The sequence below is a fragment of the Ctenopharyngodon idella genome, chromosome 8 (assembly GCF_019924925.1).
Source record: "Ctenopharyngodon idella isolate HZGC_01 chromosome 8, HZGC01, whole genome shotgun sequence".
Classification (NCBI taxonomy): domain Eukaryota; kingdom Metazoa; phylum Chordata; class Actinopteri; order Cypriniformes; family Xenocyprididae; genus Ctenopharyngodon; species Ctenopharyngodon idella.
The window spans coordinates 20,362,176-20,375,539 of record NC_067227.1 but is presented as its reverse complement, the minus strand read 5'-3'; the positions used below and the strand labels follow the sequence as shown (position 1 = coordinate 20,375,539).

General features: G+C 40.0%; 1 protein-coding gene and 1 pseudogene across 1 annotated transcript; one reads left to right on the top strand and one right to left on the bottom strand.

Moving 5' to 3' along the window:
- Positions 1 to 152: 152 nt before the first annotated feature.
- ela2 (elastase 2) lies at positions 153 to 2,782 on the bottom strand. Its single transcript, XM_051904189.1, has 8 exons — positions 2,710 to 2,782; positions 2,459 to 2,547; positions 2,198 to 2,295; positions 1,933 to 2,055; positions 908 to 1,044; positions 668 to 813; positions 373 to 525; positions 153 to 277 (listed from the first exon to the last, which is right to left on the bottom strand). Exons 1-8 carry the CDS (start codon positions 2,744 to 2,746, stop codon positions 260 to 262), a joined length of 801 nt encoding a protein of 266 aa, XP_051760149.1. The 5' UTR covers positions 2,747 to 2,782; the 3' UTR covers positions 153 to 259.
- Positions 2,783 to 3,039: 257 nt separating this feature from the next.
- LOC127517953 (chymotrypsin-like elastase family member 2A) lies at positions 3,040 to 13,364 on the top strand (annotated as a pseudogene).

The window sequence follows — 13,364 nt, the reverse complement described above, 5'->3', positions numbered from 1 at the left end:
TGAATTATCTAAATTAGATATTTAGTTGGAAAAAAATGTATTTTATTAGGCCAATAATAACATAACCACGACAAGATGATTAAATAATGCTTTTTAATGTTTTTTTGTTTTGTATTGTTTTGTTTTTACTTAAAGCCAAGAGTCAAAAGAAAGAGTTTTTTAAGATAAATTTATTGAATCCATATTTCGTTGTTGTTGTTGATGATGATGATAATCATGATGATAATGATGATTTTGAAGTAACAACACTTTCCACACTTTAATAAGAGGTCATCACCTGAAAAATAAGAGACCAGTTTAAATATCTAATATGTCTTAAATTCATGTCAACAAAAAAGATGGTGTCTGCTCAGTTTTGTAAAGTGTACTCACATTATTGATCCAGGAAATGTAGCCAGACACACGGGTGAAGACGGAGGGCTTCTTAGGGTAGTTGCAGCCCAAGCTGGAGCCAAAACTCACAATGCCGTGAACATCCCAGGTGCCATCACTTCTCTGGCAGTTCAGAGGGCCACCAGAATCACCCTGCACCAGTGAGTACCAAAAGTTTACATCATTAGGGTGCATTTTCACACATACTGGTTTGTATTTATAATGAAAATCAAATATAAACACTCATTAGGGACAATGGCAAACACTATAAATAAAAAGTGTGCATCAAACCCACATTGCAGCTGGACACAACTCCATCTCCACCAGCGCACACCATGAGGCTGGTCACGAGGTTGCCCCACCAGTCAGACCTAGTGCAGGTAGCGTAGTCCACAACAGGGAGCAGAGCCTGCTGCAGGATATCAGCAATGGGACCATTGGCTGAAGAGAGAGAAAGCAAAAAGGTTTTGTTTTGTTTTGTTCTGTTTTTTTGCTTGAAAATAAGTAAATAGCATTGCAGTGGAAAGGCACATACTCCAGAGGCGTCCCCAGCCAGTGACGTAACAGGAGAAGTTGTGAGGCAGGGTGCTGCCAGAATCAGGCAGGCAAGCAGGTGAGATCTTGTCGGTGAAAGTCACTGAAGTTGACAGCTTGATCAGGGCAATGTCATTGCTGCGAAACACACAAATGCATAAAAAACACTCTTAGATTAGATGTCTGATCCCTTATACTACCAGTCAAAAGTTTTGAATTACTTAGATTTTTTAATGTTGAACGAAGTCTCCCATGCTCACCAAGTCTGCATTTATTTGATCAAAAATACAGTAAAAATAGTAATATTGTGAAATATTATTACAATTTAAAATGTATTTTATTATTTAAAAATGTATTTTTTATTCCTGTGATAGCAAAGTTGAATTTTTAGCATCATTACTCCAGTCCTCAGTCACACAATCCTTCAGAAATCATTCTAATATGCTGATTTGGTGCTCAAGAAACATTTCTTATTATTATCAATATTTGCTGCTTGATATTTTTGTGGAAACTGTGATACACTACCATTCAAAATTTGGGGTAAGAAATAAATTAAAACTTTTATTCAGCAAGAACACATTAAATTTATCAAAAGTGACAGTTAAAACATTTATAATGTTGCAAAAGATTAGAAATAAATGCTGAATCCTAAAAAAATGTATCATGTATGTATCACAATATATCACAAAAATATTAATCAGCAAAAACAGTTTTAAACACTTATAATAATAAGAACCATTATTAATAAATGAGTGCCAATAATAACTGAACACCAACTCAGCATATTTAAATTTTCTGAAGGATCATGTGACACTGAAGACTGGAGTAATGGGTGTTCAAAATGCAGCTTTGCCATCACAGGAATAAGTTACTTTTTAAAATATATTGTTGATCAAATAAATGCAGACTTTGTGAGCATAAGAGACTTCTTTCAAAAACTTTTTTTTCTAAAAAAAATGAAAAAAAAATTAATTATTTCAAACTTTTGACCAGTAGTGTACATTAAAATTGATGAGGAGGACCAACCGGATATTGTAGGAGTCCCAGTTCTCATGCACGATAATCCTGGAAGGAGAGATGGCAAGAGAGCCGGACTCGCTGCTAAGGGCCAGGTTGTGCTTGCCCAGGTAGACTCTGTAAGTTCGGCTGCTGCTTGGCAAAAATTTAAGACATAGTTTTAGTCCATCTCACAATGCAAATTAAGGAAACATTCATTGCATCCCTTTTATGCCAAAGAGAACAGTGCTCATTATGTTTCATGACGCCTATCGTGACAGAAGGACCAACGTACCCAATGCAGTGAGCAGCGGTCAAGACCCAGTCTTTGGCGATCAGGGTCCCACCACAGGTGTGATAAAAGCTGGAGCCACTCTGGTACTGGAGAGACACCTAAAATATTGAGGAGGTAAAGAGTGTTGAGCTGGAGCTCTTTTTAGTGCATTTAGATATACAGTCAGAATTCTTTAAAAAAAATAGCATTGCTGTGTTTGTAATTACTATTTGATGGCAGAGCATTATAGGATGAGATTAATGAACTATAGCTTTCACAAACCTGCCATGGCCAGCTGTTTGCTTTAACATCAGTTCCACCCACCACCCTTGAGGCAAGAGGTTTATAGGTGGGCTGCCCACATCCGTAGGCTGTTTCAAGACAACACAAATGATAAATTACATGTCTGCTCAGTTTCTTTAGCTGCAATGCATGTGAATGTGAAAGATATCCCTTCTCATTCTGATGCTTTGGAACCAAAGAGAATTTCTGAACTCTTTTTAGAGTTTAGAGTGGACAAATGATCATCTTACCACCAGCAATGAACAGAGCCAAGATCAACAGTTTCATGATGCCTGATTGGAGTGGCTATACAAGCAAAAACCCCTCACTTATATACAGTAACCAGGGTTGGCAAGTCCATGGTTTTCCTGCAGGATTGGGCTATTTTTAATGTGACACCGCAGGTTGATTTTTTCCCCCCATGCAGCGGGTTAAAGATTTATTTGACTGAAATGCTTGTATTGAGATATTTTACCCATTTTACACTCTAACAATGATACATCTGTGCTATATAGTATGATGTGTTTTGCGAGGAAGGGCACACAGTGACTGTAAACTATGTATTTTAGGTATGGGTGTGGCATAGTTTGAGTTTTGATATTTGGGATGGGATCATTGGACTAGTGTTCTGCTACTTTTGATTGGCTATTAGACTAGTTTTGTTATACAGACCTGGCAACCCTGACAGCAACTAACCTGGACCTGCACAGCACTACAGGCAGTTACAATTCCTGTAGCAATGCACCGATAGCATTCCCAGTATCATTTAGCCTTGTAGATAAACATCCCAAAATATCAGTTATCTTACAGGTTTTATAAATGCGGCCTGTGAAATGCACAGATGACATGCTGATATGAACAGTAATACCTTGCCAAAGCCGGATGGCCTTTTGTCCTTCACAAACACAGCATATTTAAAGTGGTTTTCTTTTTTTTTCTTTTTTTTTTCTTTTTTTTTTTTAGTGTTTTGGGATTTAACTATTAATATACATTTGTGACAAAATGTATATACATTTGTCATGTCTTTTGGATTGGGTCTTGATTGGAAAACAGTGAGTATACATGCAAGTGGTGAACATTAAAGGAAGAGAAAAAAACTATAAAAAGATGATTCTGCAGTCAAAATAAATGTGAGAACAAACCTTCAACATGTTAATCAACAGCAAAAAAAAACTTTTAACTGATTAGATTATACCCTGTGAAATTTTAAGTTCAAGGTGCACCAGAAAACTACTTTTTTGACTGGTTTTTCTCTAAAGCAACCATTCGTTTCAAAAGACGAATTGAGAGTGAATTGTTCAGCATATAAACATGAAGTTTGTGCTCTTGGCTATTCTGGTTGTTGGAGGTAAGAAGTCTTGAAAACTGATAATATAGTCTGATTAATATTTTTATTTTATTTATGGTAACCATAAGGAGAGTAATATAATTATTAATTATCATAAAATGTATATGGTCAATGACAAATTAGAGTGTGCATGATAAAGGGAATCTTTTTAAAGGAGATTTTAAACTAAAATCTAGTGCAGAACATGTGTCAAGTTCTTAGAAATGCACTCATTGTATTCATTTTTTGGTCCCACATTATATTAGGTGGTCTTCTACGTACTTACATAAAAAAAGTACAACGTACTTATTCTGTTCATTTTGTATTGCAAAACACCTTTGCTGCTATTGAGGTGGAAACGGGTAAGGTTAGAGACAGGTTTGTGATATGGGTAGGTTTAAGGGTGGGTTAAGGTGTAAGGGATAGGTCAACAGTATAAATGTAATTACAGATGTAATTACATGTAGGTATGTAAAACAATGTAAAGTACAATGTAAAAACATGTATTTACACAATAAGTGCATTGTATCAAATGATTAATTTAAATGTAAGCACGTAAAGCCACCTAATATAAAGTGGGACCCTTTTTTTTTTTAAATGTTTAAATTTAATGACTCATGGTGCAACCTTAAGATAAAAGGTTGTAACATATTCCTACACCTTAAATACATGTGAATTTACACATTATAATTATATTTTTCTATGTAAAACGTATTTTTTACAAACATAATGAACTATTAATTGTTTTCTTTACTATATCAGGACAATTGCATCACCCTTCTATTTTTTGACTTTGTAACACCCCTCTCCCCTGAAGAAAAAAAAAATAGAATTTTAATACAGAAATGTTAAAAAATGCTAATTATAGTAAGTGTGAATTTCATTTGTTTTTATTTATTTATTTTATTTTATTTTTTGAATAAATTAGTAGATAGGACAAAACAATGAGCATCCATTTTTATGGGTTTTGGGCTTAGCACATATAGTATTTTTTAACAACAACAACAACAAAAAATTATTGTTTTTATAACAAACACATGACAGAAGACCACACAAAAATAATATTTTTTACCTCAGCTTATGGATGTGGGCTGCCCACCTACCCTCCTGTTCTGACGAGGGTGGTGGGGGGTAATGACGCACGTCCACACAGCTGGCCTTGGCAGGTAGATGCACATATCTTTATTTCAGTGACATCACTTACAATAGTGTACAATAAACTTAATATTTGCCCACTTGCAAACAAAAGAAATTCTTGTTATTTTATTACCCAAATCTCCCTCCAGTACAGGAGTGGTAGTAGCTGGTACCACACTTGTGGAGGCAGCCTTATTTCCAATGAGTGGGTCCTAACTGCCGCTCACTGCATCAGGTAAGTCTTGCTTTGTGGGCCAGAGCCGACATATTTGGTCTGATGCAAGGCAGAGGAATAGGTTGAGAATCTTAAAAGCCAGCCCTAGTTAAAAATAAAAATAACATAATACTATGGTATTCTTTTAAGTAACTTGAGTGCCATGTAAATATAATAATATATGAATATGGTAATCATTTAGTATCATGGTATATACCAAAGTACCACACTTTGAGAAAAAAAGGTTCGGTGGGGTTCTTCTTAACTCAATTTTAAAGAACACTTTATGCCAATGTTCTATATAAGGAAAAATGTCTTAAATGATTGCGTAACACATTTATGTTTAATAGGTTATTTCATTTTTTTTATTTATAATGTATGTTTAAAAGTTGTTTAATTTATAAAAATGAATTAAAAAAGGTTCTATATAGAAGAGTGTGGTGTTATCACTTGATGATACCATTACTACACAGTGGTATCACCACAGTACTTTTTATAAATTAATTTGTCATACTTGGAGTGTTTCTGAACTGTTTTGTATTTACTTTTGTTTCCTTGCAGCAGTAGCAGAAGTTACTGAGTGTATCTAGGAAAACATTACACGATGGAGAACGAGAGTGGATCTGTCGCCATCTCCCCTAGCAAGATCATTATCCATTATGGCTGGGATTCTACCACTTTACAGTATGGCCAAAGAGACTTTAAAACAGAATTTAATCAGGGATGTAGAAATCATTTCACCAAGAGGGGTGCGGAGTTACAGGGTAATTAATAAATTACAGAGCCCTACACATGACATGTGGGAAAAAAATATGTATATCATGGCCATGAATTACTAATTTGTCTGCACATTTTACAAATTCATTCCCTCGTTTTAAGTAAATCGTGTGCACAAAAACTAAATGTTTCCTCGTTTTACGAAATCATAGCCAAGTTGTAATAATTTGTTCCCTTGTTTTAATTAAATCAAAATGAGGAAACAAATTAGTTCAACGTAGCCATGACCATGAATTAATAAGTTATGGGAACAAATTCTTAATTCATAACCACGATTTAACTAAAATGAGTGAACAAATTAGTAAATTGTGGTCACGATTTTCTAAAAGGAGAGAACAAACTGAGCATCAGAATGGGGAAGAAAGCTGATTCAAGTGACTTTGAACATGGCATGGTTGTTGGTGGCAGATGGACTGGTCTGTGTATTTCAGAAACTGCTGATCTACTGGGATTTTCATGAACAAACATCTCTAGGGTTTACAGAGAATGGTCCAAAAAAGAGAGAGTATCCAGTGAGGGGCAGTTCTGTGGGTGAAAATGCCTTGTTGATGGCAGAGGTCAGAGGAGAATGGCTAGACAGGTTCAAGCTGATAGAAAGGCAACAGTGAAATAGTCAAAAAACCAGTAGTCAAATAACCACTTGTTACAACCGAGGTATGCAGAAGGGAATCTCTAATATAATAATAATTAATAATAATTCCTTACATTTATATAGCACTTTTCTGGGTACTCAAAGCGATTTACATATGGAAGGGGGAATCTCCTCAACCACCACCAATGTGCAGCAACTGGATGATGCGATGGCAGCCATATTGCACCAGAACGCCCACCACACACCAGCTTATTGGTGGAGAGGAGACAGAGTGATGAAGCCAATCAGTATATATGGGGATGATTAGGAGGCCATGATGGTCAGAAGCCAATGGGCAAATTTGTCCAGGATGTCGGGTTACACCCCTACTCTTTTCGAAGGACATCCTGGGATTTTTAATGACCACAGAGAGTCAGGACCTCGGTTTAACATCTCATCCGGAGGACGGTGCTTTTTGACCATATAGTGTCCCCATCACTATACTGGGATGTTAGGACCCACACAGACCACAGGGTGAGCACCCCCTGCTGGCCTCACTAACACCTCTTCCAGCAGCAACCTAGTTTTCCCAGGAGGTCTCCCATCCAGGTACTAACCAGGCTCAGCCCTGCTTAGCTTCAGTGGGCAACCAGTCTTGGGCTAAAGGGTGATATGGCTGCTGGCATCTCTGAACACACAATTTTTTTTTACCATAATTGGACAATAGAAGATTGGAAAAACATTTCCTGATCTGATGAGTCTTGATTTCTGCTGCGACATTTAGATGGTAGGGTCAGATCCATCCTGCCTTATATCAACGGTGCTGCTAGTGGTGTAATGGTGTGGGAGATATTCTCTTGGCACACTTTGGGCTTCTTAGTACCAATTGAGCATCGTTTAAATGCCACAGCCTACCTGAGTATTGTTGCTAATCATGTCCATCCCTTTATGACCACAGTGTACCCATCAGAAGATGGGTACACTGTGGTCATAAAGGGATGGACATGATTAGTAAAATTTTCCATGTCACAAAGCTCAAATCATCTCAAACTGGTTTCTTGAACATGACAGTGAGTATAACTCTATACTCAAATGGCCTCCAGAGTCACCACATCTCAATCCAATAGGATGTGGTGGAACGGGATATTCACATCATGGATGTGCAGCCGACAAATCTGCAGCAACTGCGTGATGTTGTCATGTCAATATGGACCAAAATCTCTGAGGAATGTTTTCAGCACCTCATTAAATCTATGCCAAAAAGAATTAAGGAAGTTCTGAAGGTAAAAGGTGGTCCAACCTGGTACTAGCAAGGTGTACCTAATAAAGTGACTGGTGAATGTATATATTTTTGTCAGCATGTCGTGCTGGGCTTCGTAAACATTTTTGATTAAACTACAGGATACTGGCAGCAACAAAAGAGCAAAGACACAGTCATTGTTGGCTGGATAACTATAACTGGAAACTGGAAAAGTTAAATGTGTTGCTCTGGGTCACTTCAGTTGTGTGTCACTCACATATCCAGTTGTAAAGTGCAAAGGCCACAACATGACAACAACACTGACCAATCCACATTTGCATTTTTTTTTTTTAATTGCCAAAAACACAATTACAAAAAGGGAATCCAAATAACAAAGCAGAAATATACAAAAATAAAAAGAAGGAAATGAAAACAACAGCTTATATATCGGGGTCTTCTGATAAATTTAATTTCTTAAATAAACTGAAAAATAAAAACTATAACATTTTTCTAAAGAAATTTTATTAAACAAAAAACTGAAAGTGTACATTTGCGGTTGAGCCTTCAATCTCGATATTCAACCACTGAGCTGAACATATGCATTTACACATACACAAGTGTACAATAAGGTTTTATTTTTTAACCATAAAATAACATTCCCAGAATTTTGCAGGGAGGATTTTTTGTAATAACCTAAAGAACGTAAATATATTTGCTTCATGAAATTGGGGATCAATATTAGTTTTATTAAAAGTGAGCGGGACACATCTTCCTACTGTAGTTTATTCAACACCTGTGTCTTGAACACTTGTGCAGTGAATGTACTTATTTATCCTCATTTTTATGTTATGATAGTAATGACATCGCCCTGATCAAACTGCTATCACCCAAAGTGAAACTATCACACCTGCATGTCTTCCTACGGATGGGTATATTCTGCCCCACAATGCGCCCTGCTATGTCACTGGTTGGGGACGTCAGTACAGTAAGTAATTATAATGGTTATGAATAAACATTCATAAACTGTTTTTTAGACTTTTCTCAGTATTTCTTCTCACCCACTTTTTAGAATATCATGAACTAGTCATTGGCCCCATTACTGGTGCACTGCAGCAGGCTCTCCTGCCTGTGGTGGATTACGCCACTTGCTCTAGGCCAGACTGGTGGGGCTCTCGGGTAACACAAAAAATGATCTGCGCTGGTGGAGATGGTGTTGCCGCTGGATGTAATGTAAGAAGATACTACTGCTGGCTTATGTCTAATATTTAACCTTTGATTACAATTAAATTGTAGAAGTGTGCATCCAAGATTAGACCAATATTCTCATGTTTCAACACTGAATGTTTTTCAAAAGGAGAATGTTGGATCCAGGGCCATCCCAAGCATGCTCGCACTTTAAATCATGATGGATTGTGATTGGCTGTTAATGTTTTTATCGTCTATCAGTTGGGAAAAAAACGATTCCAACGATATCATTTCCCTGTGCCATTATCATTATATTTGTAGTATGGACTCTGCTATTCTTTAACATTTTTAAAACTGTATCTTTATTGTTGTTGTTATAGTTATTGTCCTTGGTGTGAACGGTCTTTACTCCAAAATGATGTATTGTTTTACTTTGTATTGATGAATGAATAAATGTAAACTCTGACCCTCTATGTCATAACACAGGGTGACTCTGGTGGCCCCCTGAATTGTGCGGGTAGTGACGGCACTTGGGAAGTCCATGGTGTTTTGTCCCTTGGTTATGGCCTGAGCTGCAACTATGTCAGGAAGCCCAACATTTTCACTCGTGTGAGCGCCTACATTGACTGGATCAGCAAGGTTTGTGTTTTATGACAGCAAACAACAAATTAAGAGGGTTCCTACACAGTTTGGAAAAGTATGGAATTTGATTTGAGTAATTTTTAGGGCTGGGTAATTATGGAAAAATATTTGTGTTTTCAGACTATTGCCCTTGGAGTTTTTTCATTGCAAAAGTTTAGTGATCATTTAATAATTGTCGAACACGACTGAATGAATTCAAGGCGCACATTTTCATCACGCAAAACTGTTTGTCTTTACCATAAGCGAGTCTCTTGTGAACTTTACTAAAAGAAAGTTCACTCAAATGCCACTCAAACCAGCAACAAATAACGGAGCAAACGGTCATCTAAATCAGACTGTACTTTGCTGTTTGTTAAGCAATTTAGGTTCCCTTTCAAGGAAACTCGAGCTGCGTCGGAAACGCTGTGGGAACGCCTCTGCGTGATTGCGTCGTGAAGCACGTATGAAATCAGTCCAATAGAGTTACGGAACGTCATAGGCGGGTGACGTCACTGACCAAGAAACTATAAAGCCTACCCGAAAACACATTCATTCAGCTTCTGTGCCTTCAGCAAGCGCCTTATGCGAAATCGTGTGTCCTATTTATTGTTGTCTGTCTCAGTACGCAAGCACATTATTATGGCGAGCAAACAACAGTTCAGGAAGTGTGTTCATCCCTGCCCTCGTTTCATCACGGGTGGGGATACACACCAAATGTGTGTTGTTTGTTTGGGAGTGCAGCATGCCCAAGTAGCTCTTGAGGGAGCTGCTTGTGAGCATTGTGATCTTCTCCCATTGAGAATGCTGCGCTCCCGCCGAGCCCTCTTTGATGAGAGCGGCTCAGCTTGCGTACCTCGCGGTGCGGGTCCCGCTTCTGCTGAGGCAGAGTGGCACCTGTTGTCGTGGGGTTCGCAGATGGACGGGCTCTGCCCTATCTCAGCCCTCACCTGCCAGATCTAGTGTCTCAATTTAGGGTCAGGAAGCACACATTGCGGTTTCTCCCGGCCCACTTGAGGCAGCTGCATTAATGGCATCCAGTTCTGAGGAATTTAAATGTGGTTAGTGTAGCAACAGTAGAAGACTCATCACTTCAGTCTCCTGCAAGTGAGGAGCTTATGGAGGCTTTAACTCATGCTGTGGCCAAATTAAACATTGATTGGCCAACTGAGAAACAAGAGCTCCAAACTAAGAGCAAATTAGATGAACATTTTCTTCCATCTAGATCAGCTCAACCTGCACGTCGGGGCTTACCGTTTTTTCCCGACCTCCACACCTCGGTGTGGAGGTCATGGAAGAAACCAGTCTCATACCGTAGTTATACACCACAAACATCTACATACAGCAATGTGTTAGGTATGAGAAAGCACGGTTATGAGGGCGATGCCAAAGGAGGAAGAAACGCTCGCGAGCCATCTCTCTCCTCAAGCTGCATCGTCCCTCAAAGCCCCGACACTGCCCACCAAGCCACTTAAAGCTACATCAGCGCTGGTGGGCAAAGCGTACTCATCTGTCACCGAGAGGTTTTTAGAGTCAAAAAAGCAAGCGGCAGCACTTCAGCAATTTCTCCCCCGCCGAACCCAGGTCTCTGTGGCTGCTGGGCGGGAGCAACCGAAGCCGAGTACGAGCTCCTCACATAGGGCGCAGCAGAAGCGGAGCGTTACTACCCGTGCTCCCCCTCCAAGGAGTTGGGAGACAGGGCAACGCTTGCAGTCGATTCAGCGGGGTTCTGCCCACGGTGGTGAGCCCCGAGCAGGCTCTGGTCTTGGCACAAGAAGTAGAGACTCTCTTGCGAAAGGAGGCTATAGAAAGGGTTCCTCCTCCCAGCAGGGAGTTAGGATTTTACAGCCGGTACTTCATTGTCCCAAAAAAGGATGGGGGGTTGCGTCCAATTTTAGATCTGCGCCTATTAAACCGCTCTGTAGCAAAGCTCAAGTTCAAGATGCTCACTGTCAAACAGATCGTGTCACAAATCAGACCCGAGGACTGTCCCTTCTAGATGCCTCTCCGATTGAGATTCCAATCAGGACAGACCTTCTCTCTCAGGCGAACAGGTCGATCCTTTACCCTCGCCCAGAGTTGTGGAAACTGTGGGCTTGGCCTCTGAGGGGGCCCAGCTCCTAGGTTCAGGTCTCTCAACTGAGGTTGTTGAGACCATACTCCACTCCAGAGCTCCCTCCACAAGGAAACTCTACACCCTGAAGTGGAAATTATTCACTTCATGGTGCGAAAATCACCAGTGAGACCCAGTTAACTGCCCGGTGCCTGCAGTGCTGGACTTCCTGCAGGAAAGATTTTCCGCAGGGCTATCCCCCCCACAATAAAGGTGTACATGGCGGCCTTAGCTGCTTACCACGCTCCTTTGAATGGTGTATTTTTGGGGAGACACCCTCTTATCACCTGTTTCCTCCATGGCACTCTGAGACTTAGACCTGCAGTTCGCACGAGGGTATCGGCCTGGGATTTGGCCATTGTTTTGCAAGGCCTGTCTATGGCTCCCTTCGAGCCTATTGAAGAAGTTCCTGAGAAGTTTCTCACCCTAAAGACCATCTTTCTGCTTGCTATTTCATCTCTCTCAAGAGGATTGGAGACATTCAAGCCCTCTCGGTATCTCCCTCGTGCCTGGAATTCACACCTGGTATGGTTAAGGCCTTCCTTCACCCTAGACCGGGTTATATTCCAAAGGTCCCTACTAATGTTGTAGGACCTATTGTACTGCAGGCCTTCTGTCCTCCTCCCTTTCGGACGTCAGACCAGGAGAATCTGAATCTGCTCTGCCCTGTGAGGGAGTTGGATGCTTATGTCCACAGAGCTGCCCTGTGGAGAAAATCAGAACAGCTATTCATTTGTTTCAGGTCACCTAGGAAAGGTTACCCTGCATCTAAGCAGAGGATGAGCAAGTGGGTGGTTGAGGCCATCTCACTTGCTTATGAGTCGGCTGGCCAGCCATCACCTTTGGCTGTTCGAGTTCACTCGACCAGGAGTATGGCCGCTTCTAAAGCGCTGTTGTCAGGAGTTTCTCTCCAGAAAGTTTGTGATGCGGCAGGCTGGTCCTTGCCGCATACGTTTGTGAGGTTCTATGAACTTGACCTTGGCTCCACTCCAGGGGCGCAAGTGCTCGCGTCTTAGTGTGTGCTCTGATTTCACACGGACGGTCACTTGCTCATATGGCGACGTGGGTATTAGCGTTCCCACAGTGTTACCGACGCAGCTCGAGTTCCCTTGAAAGGTTACATATGTAACCTTAGTTCCCTGAATAGGGAACAAGACACTGCGTCGCCCTGCCATACTCCCAGCATGCCCGTAAGCGACTTGCTTCAGTTTTTCAGAAGCTGAATGAATGTGTTTTCGGGTAGGCTTTATAGTTTCCTGGTCAGCGACGTCACCCGCCTATGACGTTCCGTCACTCTATTGGACTGTCACGCAGAGGCATTCCCACAGTGTTTCCAACGCAGCGTCTCATTCCCTTTTCAGGGAACTAAGGTTACATACGTAACCGAGACGTTTCTTCTCATCATATAAATGCATGTTATCACTTCAAGAAAATCAATTAAAAAACCTGAAAAAAATAAAAATGTTTACAGATGACTGTACTGTATACCACATATGCTGAAAATAATGCCGTATGAACCATTTATGTTAAATATGGTCTGAAACTGGAATCTGGAAAAGTATGGAATTTTGAAATGGAAAATGTATAGGAACCCTGAATTAAGTTCATGTTCTTTTGTTATTATTTAAACAAATACTATTTTTTCCATTTCTAATCTCTTACAGAGCATGGCCAGCTATTAAAGAGCAAACAAATATGAGTTTTGTATCATTCATGGCTTGAAC